The 19,043-nt window shown below is 37.4% G+C and overlaps 2 protein-coding genes across 3 annotated transcripts in view; one reads left to right on the forward strand and one right to left on the reverse strand.

Annotated features, from left to right (window-relative positions):
• LOC134669098 (cytochrome c oxidase subunit 6B2-like) overlaps positions 1-19,043 on the forward strand; it is a 308,332-nt gene that overhangs the window by 2,775 nt on the left and 286,514 nt on the right. The window contains exons 2-3 of the mRNA XM_063526632.1: positions 7,194-7,277; positions 9,594-9,766. Coding sequence (XP_063382702.1) covers positions 7,198-7,277; positions 9,594-9,762 — 249 coding nt within the window. The 5' untranslated portion in view covers positions 7,194-7,197 and the 3' untranslated portion in view covers positions 9,763-9,766. The remainder of the gene's footprint in view (positions 1-7,193; positions 7,278-9,593; positions 9,767-19,043) is intronic.
• Positions 10,515-18,858, reverse strand: LOC134669086 (aprataxin and PNK-like factor). 2 transcript variants are annotated; one of them, XM_063526611.1, is made up of 7 exons: positions 18,674-18,858; positions 18,374-18,445; positions 17,443-17,818; positions 16,905-17,272; positions 16,405-16,490; positions 14,881-15,041; positions 10,515-10,786 (listed from the first exon to the last, which is right to left on the reverse strand). In XM_063526611.1, exons 1-7 carry the CDS (start codon positions 18,767-18,769, stop codon positions 10,545-10,547), a joined length of 1,401 nt encoding a protein of 466 aa, XP_063382681.1. In that variant the 5' UTR covers positions 18,770-18,858; the 3' UTR covers positions 10,515-10,544. The 2 variants fall into 2 exon arrangements, with proteins under 2 accessions (XP_063382681.1, XP_063382682.1); XM_063526612.1 differs by having other exon boundaries at positions 10,700-11,413; positions 18,674-18,856.

Raw genomic sequence — 19,043 nt, forward strand, 5'->3', positions numbered from 1 at the left:
CCTATAACCTACTTATACAAAAAAACACTTTTTTTTTTTAACTTTAATGGTACAAACTTTAAGAATTGTTTATTAGACTGAAAATATTACAGTATTGTCTTGCATAGCAATAACTATTCACCTCATCTTATGTACATACGAGTTAAATACATTTTCACCACACCAGCTCGGAAAGGCTTACTTTGCAGTTCAAAAACTGATAGCAAAGTTGCATTTTATTCACATGTGAGGCAAAGTAAACAAATGCAAATTTTGTGTTGTTTTCTTATGTTTGCTGGTAGAATTGACTTTTAAATGATGATTATGGATGATAAATATTTAGTAACATTCATTTGGATTTAATTTGGTTTGATTTTGTTTGATATTTTACATTTAATATTTGCTTCGGGTTGGTGTGGTGAAAAATGTTGTGTTTCACTCGGGGGCAAATTTTGTTTAACCCTCGTGCTTTTAAACACTCGCAACGCTCAAAATTCCATTTGTCGAACCACTCGCTACGCTCGTGGTTCAATTTTGGATTCTTTCGCTTGCTCGAGTATCAATATTAGCACGAGCGGTTAAACAACAACTTTGCCCCCTCGTAAAACAAATAACTATTTCCGCAAAGGAAGTCATTTTACTTCAACTTATCTTGTACCTATAAGTCCTATAACCCACGGAAGCACGAATTTGTACATCTATAAGTATTGTATATTGCTATGTATGTACAGTCGCTATCAGATATATCGCAGCGGCTAAGGCCTTCACAAATATCTGAACTAGAGATGCCACGAATATTCGGCAACTATTCGGTATTCGGCCTATTCGGCTACTTTGCCGAATATTCGGTATTCGGCCGAATGTTGCCTACTATTCGGCCGAATACCGAATACTTGTTGCACCCACCTAAAAAGAAAAATTACATAAAAAAATAACCAAAAACTAGGTACTTACATAATGTATTCTTGGAAAGATAGTTAAATACCCATACAACCATTTCCAGTCGCCGTTACGACGCGGTGTAGACACATCTTGTGTCGACACCGTCTGTTTCGGTCACAATTCCAGTCGCAGAGTCGTCGCCGTGTCGACACAGTTACCAGAAATGGGGAAGGGTCGACACATGACACAAAGTGACATAAAGTGTGGTCGCCGTGTGCACACATTGTTACTAGTTTGCGACTACTTTATGCCAAAATCATTCGTTCATTCGTTCATTTTGTTCCTGTCAAATAGAAACTGTCAGATGGAAAAATAGTTAAATAAAAATAAGTGACATTAATACGCCATCTCTAAAACGGATTACAAGACGTAATTATATATTGTTTGCATTTATATTACAATAGGACTTAAATTATTATGGGGAATTAAACTGCTCGAGTGATTTGATAAACTAAGTGTAATATAATTAACGCGCCACCAAATTGTTGTAGTTTAGCCGGAAATGAAATTGTTTACTTCTCAGTGCCTGTGTTCATAAATATATTATTTAATGCATTTTTAGTACTTCGATGCGTATACTATACTTAAATAACAGAAATAACGCTTTACATACTACGAAACTTGTTAATTATGATGTATAAATATGGTTTAAGGCTGAGAAATATTGCAGTCACAAAGTAGTCGCAAATGTTTCGACTTTGTGTCGACTCTGTGTAGACACATGACACGCGCTGTCAAAAGCAATAACAAAGTTACTGGATTTGCAAAATGGCTCCTTGTGTTCATTTGTTTTCAGATATTCTCAAAGTGTAAAAATGCCGTGGTCAGAGATGGGACTTAATAGATTAACTGTTTATTCGACTAATTAATGGAATAAAAAAAGTTAATCCCCAAATTTTAATCACGATTAGTTTAGTCGACCTAACATAGATTGAAATTGAATTAATCTGAACATTAATCGAATAAATTATCGATTAAATCTCGGTTGGAAGTTGACAGGGGGCAGGGATGCCAACTTAGTGGTTTTACCACTAAATTTAGGGGGAAATAAACCAGCTAGGGGTTTTTTTAGGGGCTAAATATTTTTAGTGTTTTTTTAGGGTTTTTTTTTAGAGTAGAAAAGTGCGGCAAATTTGAAAAAATGTAGGCGCGAGGGATATCGTCTCATAGAAAATTTGATGATTGATTTTCTTGACCATCTATGTATAACGTTCATATGTATGATCATTAAAATGTCGAACCGGTTGAAAATCATAATAATGTTCTAAATTTGGAAAATCTTTAATAACTTCTTTTATTTTTTATTTAGTGGGTTTTCCAAAATAATAGTACAGTTTTAGGGGTTTTTAAGTTGAGCTCAGGGGTAAAAAAAAATTGGAGTTGGCAACCCTGACAGGGGGCCATTTTTGTACGTAAAAATAATAGAAATGTCTTGCATGCAGATGCCAAACACTTTGTCATAAAAGTCGAAATGGGTGCCGATTTCGAAAATGATGACCATTTTGGAATCCAAAATGGCGGCCATGCACTGTGTCATAAAAGTCGTCATGGATGTCGTTTTATACGTTTTAGGGGGCCCCAATTTTGAAAATGATGACCATTTTGGAATCCAAAATGGCGGCCATGCACTATGCCATAAAAGTCGTCATGGGTGTCGTTTTATAGGTTTTAGGAGGCGCAGATTTCAAAAATGATGACCATTTTGGATTCCAAGATGGCGGCCATGCACTATGTCATAAAAGTCGTCATGGATGTCGTTTTATAGGTTTTAGGGGGCCCCGATTTCGAAAATGATGACCATTTTGAAATCCAAAATGGCGGCCATGCACTATGTCATAAAAGTCGTCATGGGTGTCGTTTTATAGGTTTTGGGGGGCGCAGATTTAGAAAATGATTATCATTTTGGATTCCGAAATGGTGGCCATGCACTATGTCATAAAAGTCGTCATGGGTGTCATTTTATAGGTTTTAGGGGGCGCAGATTTCGAAAACGATGACCATTTTGGATTCCAAGATGGCGGCCATGCACTATGTCATAAAAGTCGTCATGGATGTCGTTTTATAGGTTTTAGGGGGCCCCGCTTTCGAAAATGATGACCATTTTGGAATCCAGAATGGCGGCCATGCACTATGTCATAAAAGTCGTCATGGGTGTCGTTTTATAGGTTTTGGGGGGCGCAGATTTCGAAAATGATAACCATTTTCGATTATAAAATGGCGGCCATGCACTATGTTATAAAAGTCGTCATGGATGTCGTTTTATGGGTTTTAGGGGGCCCCGATTTAGAAAATGATGACCATTTTGTAATCCAGAATGGCGGCCATGCACTATGTCATAAAAGTCGTCATGGGTGTCGTTTTATAGGTTTTGGGGGGCCCTGATTTCGAAAATGATGACCATTTTGGAATCCAAGATGGCGGCCATGCACTATGTTAAAAGTCGACATGGATGTCGTTTTGTTGGTCATGGTCATCATTTACTCACGGCTTATATGACAAAGTGCACGGCAGACATCTTGGAATCCAAAATGGTCATCATTTTCGAATTCTGCACTCCCTAAATCCCTATAAAACGATATCCATAACGACTTTTATGAGAAAGTGCACGGCACACATCTTGGATTCCAAACTAGTCATCATTTTCGAAATCGGCACTTCCTAAAACCTATAAAACGATATTCATGACGACTTTTATGACAACATTCTGCACTCACTAAAACCTATAAATCGACATCCGTGACGACGCAAGTTATCTTTATTTTCAGATCTAACAAATTGCTACAGAATACAAAGGACAAAAAAAGAAGCGAGGAGGTAATGAAACAAGCAAAAATACTCCTCGACGCAATTGGATGCTTCTTAAATTGTGTCCAGATTATTTTGTCATAAAAGTTTTTATTTTTCACATATTACTCTCACAAGTTCCGTGACATTTCGACCTTGTAATTTTTTAAGTAAATGTTTTTGTTTATCTATGAGGATCTCACTAGAATAATATAATCAAGGTATGTTTAAATATTTGATGATTGAAATAGTAACGCAAAAAAATATATTATATTTGTGTCTTATATTCCTGCCGAAGACTTTTATTTTTCCTTTTCCTTCTACACAAGTTTGGTCAAGTAATAAGAATTTAGGGCTCTCAATTTTATTTTGACTTCTACAACAGTAAAGCTAAACGAGGCCATGTTTGGTATCGTTTTCGTATAAATGCGCAGTACCAAATTTAGTTATGGTATCACATTGACACCATTCCAAAGTAAAAACATATAAACTTACTTTCTTTTAAACTCCTCTTCACGCTTAAACTGCTGAACAGTTTTAATTTAAATTTAGTACACATATATTTTGAGTCCCGAGACAGGACATAATAAGTTATCTCAAAAATCATCCTTTAAAGGTGTGAAATGAGGTGCAGGGGGGAATTCAGAATTGACTTCTTGAAGTTAATACTGTTTAAGTTTAGGTTTGAAGTCATGTTTTTTTTATCATTTTTAACTAAATCAAAGATGTAGACCATCCCAAATTTAATGTAAATCGGTTCAGCGGTTATTGATTTCCCGTACAAATTTCTACGCCACTTTTCACACCTTCAAAAGATGATTTTGGTTATAAGATCTATCCTATGTCTTGTTCCGGGACGCAAACTATTTCTATACCAAATTTCAACGAAATCGGTTCAGCGGTTAAGCGTCAAGAGGAGTTTAAAAAAAACCGGCCAAGTGCGAGTCGGACTCGCGTATTAAGGGTTCCGTACATTAAGTCCGACTCGCGCTTGACTGCACATTTCTAATAGGTTTTCCTGTCATCTATAGGTAAAGAACTATTTTGTGTATTCAGACGCACGAGTGATCCCATAAGAATTCCGTTTATGCTTTTGAGGTACGGAACCCTAAAAAGATTTTTTTTTAATTTTGTGAAATGGTGTCAATGTGATACCTTAAATGGATTCAGCAACCCAGATTTATACGAAAACGATACCATACACGGCCTAGCACCTTCACTGATGTAATATATCAAGATAACATTGAGAGCCCTAAATAAACTTTCAAGAGCGGATATCTCAAAAACTATTCAACATATCGAAAAAATTGACGAATAAACTTGTAACAAATTAAATTAACTTTCATTTTGTATAAGTGGCCATGTCGCTAAGATGCATAGTTTCCGAGATATAATCGAAAAACCGGAAAATGGGACATTTAAAGCCCCCTCTCTCCCCCCCGCTCAAGGGCTACGGCCGAGGACTTTTGATATGTTCACCTCCTAACTTGTGCAAACCAAGTTAAGGAGTCAAAAATTGTGTTCCGAGCATTTCCCTCTACAACTTTATTGAGCATTCGTTGCCTGACCTAGTAGCGTATTGCATTTCTTTAAAAACTTTTCTGTAAAAGGTTGACGGGTGTTGGGTGTTTATATGGTTTTGTTCGATTTTTATCATTCGCATCGCCCATGATGACTTACTAGAATTACAAGCACACGAGACACTAATAGTAGTTTGACAAACCTTGGTTTTCAAGAGGTATTTTATATTGACATTTGCTGTCACAAATTTGCTGTCAGATTTAGTCGCAAACCGCACGCAAAGTGCACACAAATGTGTCGACACCTTGTTACGGAAAAGTGTACACACGGCGACGACACTTTGTTTCGAAACAATTCTAGACACATTGTGTGGACTCTGTTACGACACATCTGACATTTAGTTACCACTTTGATGATTCTGCGACTGGAATGGTTATATGGGTACCATGGTACGTTTTTGAGCATTTGTTGATTACAGAATATTTTATTTTTATAATGGGTCTGTTTTGATTGACTCTAACTACATTAATTGATTCTGTTCAACATAAAAATATATGTTAGCAAACGTGATTTGTTGGCGAACAGTTTTCATAATAATTGTGACTCAAAATGTTCGCATTTCATGCCGAATATTCGGTATTCGGCCGAGAGGTGGGGCCGAATATTCGGTATTCGGCCAAATTCACTATTCGGGGCATCTCTGAACACGCCTCTATTGTCAGGGCGTTAGAGTGCGTGTTTAGATATTGTGAACGCTTTGGCTGCTCCGATGTATCCGATGGCGACTGTACTATTTGTACTAATAACGAAAATATTTATGTAAAAATATGAGTGTGCATTTTTATAGAACCTGAGCGTATTAGGTTATCTTGATTAGGGAGAACGATTATAAAAGAAATTAAGTTAGAACAAAAAATAAGTTATGTGACATTATGTAGTTAACCCGTTCAACGCCAAGAACTCTAAAAGTCGTAAGGCAGCAAGCCCAAAATCACTGACTGACTAACTCATGATAAACCGTCTTTTCAAGTTAAAATACGACTTCTAGTAAAGATGCTGGCGTGAGTTTGACTTCACTTCTTGGCGGTAAAAGGGTTAAATTATTTTCCCTCTCGAATGATTCTAATGTCTTTTTTATTAAATTATGAAAATTGTTTTTTTTGTTAAGATATCTAAATTTATTTAATACGTTTTTTAAGTTCATAACGGCTCTACTAACCGAATGCTATGCTCAGAACTGTTAGCACGAATAAAAATGTAGAAAAATAAATTAAACTTATCACAAAAAAAAACTGCACGGACTTGGCAATGGGTTGAAAGTATACGATCATGTTTATGAATGTATATATTCATGTTTCTTTACAGTACCTATATATTAGAGCTCTTTATAGTTGGGAGTTGGCCGACTTGGGAGTTGTTACATTTGTTACTAATACCTACAGAATTTCCTGTAGACTTACCTATTTTTTACCACATTTCGGTGTAGACTTACCTATCGAAGAATACTGTGCAGTTCTGTTTAATAGCTCCATTCAAAGTGTGGTGCACCCATCACCACAGTTTTTATTCGTGCCCTTTAGGTACATTAAATCAAAGCATAAGATCAGCCAGGGCAAATGCAACTACTCTAAAAATACAACAATAAATTCTAGAGCTACAGCCAATAATCATGGCACATTTTCGCCAGTCAAGAGAGTTCACCCATTGTAAAAGAAAAGTAGCTCTAACTCTAGTCTTACTTCTTGTATTTTTATAGTTGCAATGCAGTGGCGGACCGGACCTTACATAGGTATTTGGAGCAACCGTAGCCTTCTCTAAGAATAGTGTTAAGATTTTTTATTCGACATCAGCAGTGTATCGTGCGTTATTTTATGTACTATGTTTATCTCTATAGCTGATTATTTTATACTTACTGTTAAACATGACTTTAATAAAGGATTGTGAAGATATTTGTGGTTTCTTTGCAGCAAAATGCCTGAGATGATCAAATCGCCCGACCAGATCAAAACCGCGCCCTTCGACCCGCGGTTCCCTAACCAGAACCAGACTAAGTGAGTATCTTATCCTACTAAGTCCTGATGTCCTTTTAAAAGGTAAAAATTCAAATCTAATTTTAAACTTTAATGGAAATAAAGAAGGTTCCAAATTCAAAACTGCTAAAATGACTGGGACTTAGGACTTGCAGTTAGTCCCATTGTCATCATGTCAGGAACTGATGGGAACCTGAAGATATCGAGGGAACTCTTTATTTTTTATTTATTTATTTATTTAATTATTTATTATACTAGAAGTTACAACTTTATTGTTACATACAATGCTCCACAAAACTACATTTAGTTTGACTGTGGAGTCTCAGTATACTATAATACTATACTTAATTAAATTTAAAAATTAGAATAGGTTTACATTCGTAGTTGAAATAGGTAGGTATATCATGAATACACTATAGGGTAAGACATCCCCTATAGAGTATTCAGGAGATACCTTTTTAGACTGATTTTAAATCTATTTATTTTGGGCTCTTTTACTATATCCGTGGGCAAAGTGTTCAGTAAATAGGGTAAACGTTTCTTTAGTGTCCTATCGCCATAATAATTATACACCCTAGGTACTTCATATTTGCCCGCAGTTAGTGCTCTGGTATTATGACTATGATTGACTAGATCCCTGTGTTCCTGGCTGCCATGACTGTTTACAGCTAACATATATTTGAGTTTTAATCCCACTGGTAAAATTTTACATACTTTAAATAATTGTCTATAGTCAGATTTGCAACTGTGTTTTATCTTTTTATTAACTAGTAACTTTAGAAAACGAATTTGTAACATTTCTAATTTATCTATGTTAGTTTTAAACGTGAGGCCATAGCAGTCAAGACCGTAACTAATAATAGACTCTACTAAAGAAGTATAAATACATTTCAACGTGCTAACAGGAACTTTAAAACTAAGATGGTAAAATATGCTTAAAAGTATTCTTAATTTATTACTAATGTAATCTACATGAGTCGTCCAGGAGAAATTTTCGTCGATTTTCATGCCAAGATATGTAAAACTATTAACTCTTTCTATGGGCTGACATTTACAAGTTCCGGAGTTATTAATACTATGAAAACATTGGAAACTATGAGTGAAAATGGATGGGATATCATTTTTAGGTACCAAATATGGAGAATGAATTATCATGAGTTTTGTCTTATCGGCATTTAGTACGATTCCATTATCGTGTGACCACTTGACAACGGCATCGACGTCCTCCTGTACGAGCTTGCAGGTCTGCTCTAGGTCGGTGCCAGCGCGCAGCGTGCACAGGTCGTCCGCAAACATGTGCGCGGAGCAGTGGCGCAGCACGCCGCACAGGCTGTTCACGTGCATCAGGTAACAGAGGGGCCCGCAGCCCGAGCCCTGCGGCACTCCGCAGCGGACGGCCTGCTCGTCACTGAGCGCCGACCCGACCTTCACGCGGAAGGACCGCGCGGTGAGGTAGTCACGGAACCATTGGTTCAGTGGCCGCCCCACCCCGCACTCCTCCATGGCTTTCAGCAAAGTATCGGTCTCTAGGGTGTCAAAAGCCTTTTTAAAATCAAAAAAGATAGCTACCACAAACTGTTTATCTGCTAAATTATTGTTAATCTCATCTGTAAAGGCAGATAATAGTGTGTTCGTACTTTTCTGTTTTTGAAATCCATGCTGGCGACTATTTAGAATATGATTAGTTTGTAGGTAATGTGATATTCGGTCGGTAATACATTTCTCTATTATTTTGTCAACACTAGATAGTAAAGATATGGGTCTGAAATTAGAATAATTTTTAAAACAACCTTTCTTATGGATTGGACGCACTATTGCCTGTTTGAGTTTAGTAGGAAATTTTTGTTGATTAACTGATAAGTTAATTAGTTTGGCTAGAATCGGGCTTATTTTATCTGCAATAGGTGCACTATGCCTGGGTTTCGCGCATAATGAACATAGTAGGCGCCTATTCTTTGTTGTCTTAGTATAAAACTAAGGGCATTGACCGTTTCGAAAACTGAACCAAACGAGCTTTAATCGGTTTACGCAACACCTAACTGCTACTGCTCTGTTTTTATGAAGTCTGAAAATAAAGTACCTACCTAATTATTCTACCTCTATTATTCGAAGTTTATAAAGGCTTGTTAACCGTTGTTACTTTTCTAACGACCATATTTATGAGAAGGGGAGACTATAAGCTGTTATGGTACTTATGGTCGATTTAGATGTAGACTATTTTGAGACGCCTAAATTACTGCCTACGCCTAAAATACCTACGAAAATCCGACTTTACAACATTACCATAAGGTTTAATTTCACCCAGCCTATTTTTATCACAACTCCCAACCATTCCAGATACTGCTACCAGAGCTACCTCGACTTCTACCGCTGCCAGAAGGTCCGAGGCGAGAAGTACGAGCCATGCCAGTACTTCAAACGCGTCTTCACCTCCCTCTGCCCCATCGATTGGGTTGAGAAGTGGGACTCCCAGCGTAGCGAGGGCACGTTCCCTGGCAGGATCTAAACTACCCATTATATACGGGCTAATTTATTGTACAATGAATGACATGGGTTATTGTGCAATAAATTGATCCATAGTCTGGAACATTCTTTCTGTGTTAATTTATGTTACGACTTAGGTCAAAGTGATTTAGGAAATTAAATGAGTTAAATCGAACTGGCGTTTTTCTTACGTTAAAAATCTCCGCTTCCGCCGTCCGCTTATCTAAGTTTCAGGCCATTTACTCATTTGTTCCGGCTGGGCACAGATGGGAATAGGTGCATTTATATGAATCATTCCCATCTGTCCCCCCGCCCCATAATATGTATGGTGGCGCGGCGTTGACAAATGGGAATACACCGAATTTTGAAACCCTTTGTAGTACAGTAAGGACAACCACATAAAACTCAGAAGTCGTACTGTATACTCTATGCTTTGTAACCACACTTCGTGAGTATGCGCTCATTGAAAATACCTTTCGACCCATGTAAAAAGCCACTGCAGTGTTACTCACTCCACTTTCTATAGATATACTTATTTAACCTTTTCGACGCCGTGTCAAAAACAAAAGCTGTCACGCGGACGCCATGTCACTGAAGTGTCAAAACTGAAATTGAACTTTATGCACATGCACGTAGGTCTATGTTGATCCGATTAATCAGTCTTTGGCGATGAACCTGCGGTGCGGATATATCGGTCATTCGGTCATCGGTCGGTCGGTATACATTGACTATAAAAGGTTAACTGAATATCTAATTGGAAATAATACAACAAAATTCAAATGCCACAACATTTAATAACAATCATTAATAATCCTGCGTGTCAGTGTAATTAGACGGCGGCACCCAATCATCGCTTCCGTCGCTCGCGAATGGGTCCTCATCTCCAGAATCCTGGGAGTCCATCTTGGGCAGAGGCTTCCGGGCCCTTTTCGTTGTTAGAATCAGGTTCTGAGGGGACCCAGGACTTCCAGCTGATCCAGGGTCAGAGTCAGACCCTGATACTGATTGGGATGCCCGCTGGCGCTTTTTTGCTTTCGGCCTTTGACCTAAACATAATGTCTCTGTAGTCATCAGTTAAATTACATAATTCTCCTTAATTCTTCTCATTAATTGTGTAGTCATCTAGAAGTAATGGACTTTGAAATGTGTTTCCAGAGGCTTTAGGAAATAGCCCGAGTTTTACTTAATTTATATATAGGATTGTTTGTGTGAACATTATGGATGGCTTTTAGGCTTTATCCACGTGATAAAATAACTGTCACTTTTGAACACCGTGAGATAGAAAGTGACGGTTACCGTTTTATCACGCTATCACGTAGACAAGAACGTCCATCATGTCCATAAATCAAGTCTCGATATTTATATTGGATTTTACCAAGCTTTCGCCAATCTTCATCCAGAACAAAAAAAAATAACTTCAGGTGTTCTCACACCTTCAGTTCAGGTTCTTATAGTTAGAATGAGACAGACCCAGGTTGCAATACACTTGGCCCAACTTTCTTAGTGCATCTGTCACGGCATCTAGAACCTTAATACGACGCATTAGAACTCATAATCGAAGTCGACGCTGTCCCCGTCATCGTCCTCAACTTGGAAGTGATCGTCGTAAAAGTTGACCGCGTGAGCGTTGATGTAGAACACGTTCCCGTGCCTTTCCACGACCTGCGCACCTGCTGGGAACATACGGTAGGTTAAGTCTAGAGATGGTAAAATGGGTTATTCCCAATAGTTACCAACTTACCACCAAGTTCCCAGTAGTTACCAGTGGTAAAAGGTGGGGAAAAAACTCCCAGTAGTTACCACTGGTAAGAACTTGGTGGTAACTAGTGGGAATAACTCGGTAAAATCGCGGACGGTCTAGAACGCAAAATGATTAGTGTAATATTTTGCCCATATCGCGAACAGTCTAGAACGCAATTTTTTTTATATCACACAGGTAGGTAAGGTTCTTTAGTTATCTTCAAATGGCCGAAAGCCAAACCGCACAGATTAGTCCGTCGACATCGCCAACGTAAAGATAAAACGACGGAAAATGATGTAAGCATTTTGCGTTCTGGACCGTTCGCGATGTAGGCAAAATGTTACACTAGTCATTTTGCGTTCCAGACCGTCCGCGAATAACCCCTATACACGGTGTAACATGAGTAAACCGAATAATTTTAACAGCGTATTCCTGATCATATTTAGAGACAAAAATGTCCAATAAACTTTTTTGAAATTCGCCTAGTTTCATTTCAGAGATATTATTAATTAAAAAAAACAAGTTTTTATTGTTACATAGTGTACGAGGCCTTTTTGATGGTGATGTTGCTGCTATGGGACGTAGTCTAAATATCCTTATTGATAGATGTCAAAAAGTGACCAGTAACACTTTACAAAATGTAGGTTTTACGAAAAAAAATTGTAAAAATCAATGTTAAGTGACAAGTTTACCAATAACATTTATTTTTTATGAACAAATACATTCAAAATATTGAAAAAACAAAACAACAAAAAAATTTTTTTTTTGCGAAATTGACTTAAACTTATATTAATTTTTTTACTTCTTATGACCTCAGAAATGCGTGGTTAAAATTATTCGGTTTCCTCATGTTACACCGTGTAGATGAGCAAGTTGGGTATTTAGGCCAAGAAATAAGAAGTTATAGAGGGAAATGCTAGGAACACAATTTTTGACTCCGTAACTTTGTTTGGACTAGTTAGGAGGTGAACATATCAAAAGTCCCCGGCCGTAGCCCCGGTGCTGGGGGGGAGAGGGGGGAAAGAAGGTCTCATTTTTCGGTTTTTCACTAATATCTTGGAAACTTTGCGTCTTAGCGACATGACTACTGAGACAAACCAAAAGCTGATAAAATTTGTTACAAGTTTTATTCTGTCAAGTTTTTCGATATCTTGAATAGTTTTTGAGATATCCGCTCTTGAAAGTTTATTTAGGGCTTTCAATTTTATCTTGATATCTACATTAGTGAAGCTGCTAGGCCGTGTTTGGTATCATTTTCGTATATATCGGGGGTGCTGAATTCATTTTTGGTATCACATTGACACCATTCCTTAGAAAAAACATATAAACTTTAAACAAATACCTTTTTTTTTAATTCCTCTTCACGCTTAAACCGCTCAACCGATTTAATTGTAATTTGGTATACAGATATGTCGAGTCCCAAGACAGGACATAAGATACTTTTTATCTCAATAATCATCCTTTAAAGTTGTGAAATGGAGTATGTGGGGAATTCAACTTCGTCGACGAAACTGAATTCCTTAGGTAAATACTGCTTAAGGTAAAGTTTGAAGTCATGTTAGGTATCATTTTCATCTAAATCACAGATGTATACCATCCTAAATTTCACCTAAACCGGTTCAGCGGTTATTGACTCCTCATACAAACTTCCACCCCACTTTTCACATCCTCAAAAGATGCTTTTGGTTATAAAAACCATCCTATGTCCTGTGTCGAGACTGAAACTATTTCTATACAAAATTTCAACGAAATTGGTTCAGCGGTTTAAGCGTGAAGAGGGATTTTTAAAAATATATATTTTTTTAATTTTGGTTTTTCTTCGGAATAGTGTCAATGTGATACCATAAATGAATTCAGCACCCCCGATTTATACGAAAATGATACCAAACATGGCCTAATAGCATCACTGATGTAGATATCAAGATAAAATTAAAATCCCTAAATAAACTTTCAAGAGCGGGTATCTCAAAAACTATTCAAGATATCGAAAAACTTGACCAGATAAAACTTGTAACTAATTTTATGAGCTTTCGGTTTGTCTTAGTAGTCATGTCGCTAAGATGCAAAGTTTCCAAGATATCAATGAAAAACCGAAAAATTCGACTTTCTTAACCCCCTCTTCCCCGCAGCACCGGGGCTACAGCCGGGGACTTTTGATATGTTCACCTCCTAACTAGTCTAAACAAAGTTACGGAGTCAAAAATTGTGTTCCTAGCATTTCCCTCTACAACGTTTTTTGAGCATTCATTTACTGACCTAATTGTATTACACTATAGTACTGTTTACTTTACGGCAAAGAGAGTTTGAAATAGAGAGTTACTGTCATGGTAAATTATGTAGCTACAGTACATTTTCTGCCATCTTTCGACAGACGATTAAAACTGTCTATACCTGTTTAATCGTGACGGTAAAACGCGACGTCTATGATAAAATCAGTGTAAAAGTGCCTATGTAGAACCTAAGAAAAATTGTGAATATGGATTAGTGGCTCTATTTACTTTTGTAAATATGGTCATACTAGTATTTAGTTACACTACTAAGTGGAAATTTAAAAAATATAGGTGCAGGTCGTGAAAAGGCACACCGTTCTTTGGGTTCGTAATTCGTACACGTCTTTGTTATTCATAAAAACTCTGATTTGTTTAGTTAGAAATAGGAATTTATTTCTAAACAGATCAGGGTCTTACGAGGGTGCGGAGCGTTAGGCTCGGCAACGTGCATGTAACACTTCTGGAGTTGCAAGCGTCCATAGGCAACGACGACTGCTTACCATTAGACGGGCCGTCAGCTTTTTTGCCACCGACTTAGTATAATATAGTTTGTGTAACAAGGGATCAAAATGACATATTTTCGTCAAGGGCGTACATTGAATCCTGAATGAAGTGTTGGATTCAAAGTAGAATCCTGAGCGTAATGAAGGATTCAAGTGTTAACGCCCAAGACGAAATAATTTTGATACCGAGTGACACATAGTGCTTTTCACATTTCCTATGAGGGAATTATGATGCTTAAATAGATTATTTAAGCTAAACAAATAATGTGCAATAAAATGTAAAAATAGTCTGCTAGAACATAAAAGTGTTACTTTGATCCCCCCTAGCAGGGAAGAAAAGTGCCACTTTGATCCCTCCTAGAAGAAAAAGCTATTTTCCGAATAGATGATGTGAAAATAAAAGTGTATCCGCAAGAGGCCCCCAGAAGGGGTCCTTTTGTTTCCCAGGATTTTCGTAAGGTTATTCTATAGATGGGTTAGGTTAGGTTTGTTTTATGGCAATCCTGAAAAGTTACGCGTTTCTGAGAAAAACCAATTATGACTAACGAAAATTCGGACAAACAATACATTATGACTTAAAACTATTTGGGAAACAATAGAGATCCGGCCCAGAAAGAATAAGTTACCTGGGGGTGGCATGCGCGCCTGCGGTGGATGTGAGTGCAGGCGCCAGTGCCGCGGGTCACGCTTGCGGCACGCCGCGCCGTACGGGCACGGCGCCTGCTCGCCCGCGCCCCAGTCCGTGTCCCGGGGGTGCGCGAACTGCGCCTTGTGGACCGGGTTACGTCTGTTACAAAACACATTTCAACGAGGTTAAAAACCCGCTGATTATAAATCATTCCAACTGTCAGGAACTCAAAAAAGTACGCGATTTATGTATCTTTGGAATTGGCATATAAAATTGGTCAAGCAAATCATGTCAGTACAAAAAGGCGCGAAATTCAAATTTTCTATGGAAGGATTACTCGTCGCGCCCACATTTTTTTAAATTTGCCGCCTTTTTTAGGGTTACGTAGTCACCTAGAAACCCTTATAGTTTCGCCAGGCTAGAAAGCTGCAATTTAGCATGGATACATAAATCATGCATTACGACAGAAAGGTAAAATAAAAAGTGCAAAAAAATTTTTTAGGGTATCTCCCATACAAAGCTTTTTTTTTAATTTTTTACTTTGTCCCGTTAGACATAGACATAGACGTCATTTATTGGTAATAAGGCATTACAAGTCACAATTTTTAAGCATATTTCTATACATCTTACATCTATTATTTACACTATGTTATTGTATTACGTATACATTATTATGTTATAGTTCGTTTTTTTTAGCATTAGAAAGAACTCCACAGAAGTAAGCGTACAGTTTTTATCAGGCTCTTTTATTGTTAATAATTATTGAATTATCTAATGTAGCACGGTCAATACATATAATTTACTTCAAATTATTACCGCTAAAAGTGCCGGATTTGGAACCACAAGCTTACTTCTGCGAAGTTCTTTCTAATGCTAAAAAAAACGAACTATAGTGTGGGATATCGTTGGATAGGTCTTTGAAAATGAATAAGGGACTCCTAAAACAATTTTTTGATATAGTTAATATTTTCGGAAATATTGCGCTCCGAAAGAAAAAAAAATGTGCCCCTCCCTCTAACTTTTGAACCACGGGTTAATATGAAAAAAATATGAAACAAGAGCTTAATAAATACTTTCAATGAAAACTATAGCGAACATGATCGGTCTAGTCGTTTGAGTTATTGCAAAAAATCTTCTTTTCTTAGTAAAAAGACGTAATCACACGTAATGTACAAAGCGCTGTTGCAAAGGTACTCCCTTATGATACTTGCTAATAGCCCCCGTTTGGCCTATTTTGACAGAATGGAAACTACGAAACCCTACACTGAGCATGGCCCGACATGCTCTTGGCCGATTATTTACTGACAAGATTTGCTTGACCATCTATATCTGGTTTTTTTATTGCTAATGATCGTTAATCAAAGCATTATAATGATAAACCTATAAAATGGTGGAAGGAAGCGCATTTAATGATTGCTTGAACTATGATGATATGCTATGATTGCTGAATGGGTTTCAGACTTTCAGAATGGTAACCAAAGTGTATGAATTAAATGGTAAAAGTACAAAATTACTCAAATACCTATAGCAATCAGCCCCATACATGCAGCGTTCTCGTGGTGGCGCCGGACTCGGCGGCGCCTTTCCGTCTGCTGCATTAGATGCGCTCTAGAATACGTAACATACGAAAAGATAATTACAAGTGGTACAAACAGCAACACTCCTAACAGTACATTCATCATCATCATCATCATCTCAGCGATAAGATGTCCACTGCTGAATATAGCCCTCCCCCTTGGACCTCCATTCGTACCGGTTGGAAGCGACCCGCATCCAGCGTCTTCCGGCGGCCTTCAGCTAATATTATAACCAGATTACTTGAAACTCTATTGTAACGCCTTCTAATATTAGTTGTAAATTCTTTTAGCTGTACATTTTTCGGCAGTAGCGAGACTTGTGTGTGTGTCAAGTAGCAGTACTGTTAGTTCCACTACTTGATGTTAGAAGTTGACTACAAAATAATGTGCGTTTTGGTAACTTTGTAAGAATACTGATGTATGGAGTTACCATTCTTACACTTACAGCTTGATCAGCCTGGCCACTGCTGGGTCCCGCCCCATCACTGGCATCAGGTTCCTGCTTCACCAATAACTCTTCTTTAATGTCTGCCGGCTCCGTCTTTATCCTCTTAACTCCATCGTCCCCTTCTGGACTATGACTTCTTTTAGGTGGTGATACTGATTCCTGTTCTGTTTGAACCTCTGGTGGGTCTGTGGGAGCTGCCAGTTCTGGTGGGTCTATGGGAGCTGTGGGTTCTGGTGGGTCTGTAGGAATTGTGGGTTCTGGTGGGTCTGTGGGAACTGTGGGTTCTGGTGGGTCTGTTTGCTCTGTGGTGGTTGGACTTGAAGGCCCAATTTGTTGGTGAGGTGAATTCTGTTCATTTTGTTGGTCTGAAAATAATTGTCTATTATAAAGCTGCTGGTAGTAAGATTTTAGATTTAGTCTTTAGACTGCAGTTTTAAATGTTTATGTTGAAGGTAATTTTGAATAGTAGATATGTTTGTAAATGATTAACTGTTTAGTTCTGTTTTTCATTATTTTACAATGTAGTTTCACTTACCCAGTAATGATGGTGATTCAGGTCTTCCAGCATTTCCCACTGTCTCATTTAAATCAAAATTCAAAACAGAATCTTCATTATTTTCCTCGTTCTTTCTTTCTTCATTAACATTAGAATTAACGTTTTCTGTGTTTAACGTCTGATCTATCCGACTATCCTGATCAGTTTCACCTTTACCCAGGTCAAGCTCTTCTGTGTTTGACACATCAGTCGCTTGACTGTCTGTTTCTGTAGTACAGTGCAACACCTCATACCAATAAGAGCCCGGCAAGAGCCCAAATCTATCACCATTGTCAAGTATTTCTTTAGAGGACTTTTTTAACACTTGCTTTTCTTCGGATCCCTTTTTTGTGAAGAAACAGGGGTTTTGGTGCAACTGAAAATTTATAAAGTGATACAATTCTTTTTCTAGAAAGAAGCATGCTCAATATAAGAAAAATTGAAAAAATAAGACACTCAAAAATAAGAGAAAAAACAGGAGCAACAGATGCCTTGAGCTATGCAAAAAGACTAAAGTGGAAGTGGGCAGGCCATACAGCAAGACTTACAGATAAGAGATGGACATTAATAGTCACCAAATGGAGAGGTCCACTTGGCAAAAGAGGCCGGGGCAGACCACAAATGCGTTGGGATGAAGACCTAAAAAGAACAGCCGGCACAGACTGGATGGCGACAGCACAGGACAGGGACAAATGGGCAGCATTGGAGGAGGCCTTTACCCACTAGGGATTCATTAGTAAAACACATATTATATAAGTCTTAGTTTTATTTTAAAATTTTTTATGTAAACTTTTTACAATGAATAAAGGGCTTTTTTATTTTATTTTTATTTTATACAATTCTTTTTCATAATTATGTTGTAAAGGCGAACTTTTATTTACTTTTGTGTTTGTCTTCTACAATAATCTACAAGTATGTTTAGTAAACTTACCGCCTCTATGACTACACTGGTTCCTGATATGATAAGATGGCCATGGTTTCTGGATATTCGCTTATCTTCGCACTGAAAAAGACAAAAGTAATATTAAGGGACCTATACGATACGTAATATCTACAATGACTGATGCGTCACCGCTTTATCACGTAAACTTGTTTCTGCAAGTTTATTTATAATTAAAGCGTTTACCAAAATAAAGAAGTTACTTTATTAGTAAGTAATTGCGAGAAGAAAGTAATGACCGCATGAAAACAAGATGTATTGTAGATTTTACAAATGAATCAAATAACTTACATCGAGAAATTTTCCTCTCCCTATTAAATGTGTTCCTAGCGGTAGCTGAATTTTATTCGGCTCTTCCGCATCAATGCGCACTAATTTAAAGACCATTGTCTTTCTTTTCTAAAATTCCATACACAACAATAATAAAATTAAATCCAATTCTAAGGAAGTAACCTTGAAATTGGGATGGGAAAACCGAGACGAAAACAATACTCTTTAGTAACGAACTATCTTGACGACAGCTGTCAAAAAACGTTTAGTTTTCAAACTATACGTAAGGAAAATTCTGAATGTATTATCTTAAATTAATTGGTAACTTTGTGGTTTTAGTTATAAAAAAAATGAAATATGGTTCAGTAGCATATCGTTTAATTATCAGTAT

The sequence above is a fragment of the Cydia fagiglandana genome, chromosome 11 (assembly GCF_963556715.1).
Source record: "Cydia fagiglandana chromosome 11, ilCydFagi1.1, whole genome shotgun sequence".
Taxonomy (NCBI): Eukaryota; Metazoa; Arthropoda; class Insecta; order Lepidoptera; family Tortricidae; genus Cydia; species Cydia fagiglandana.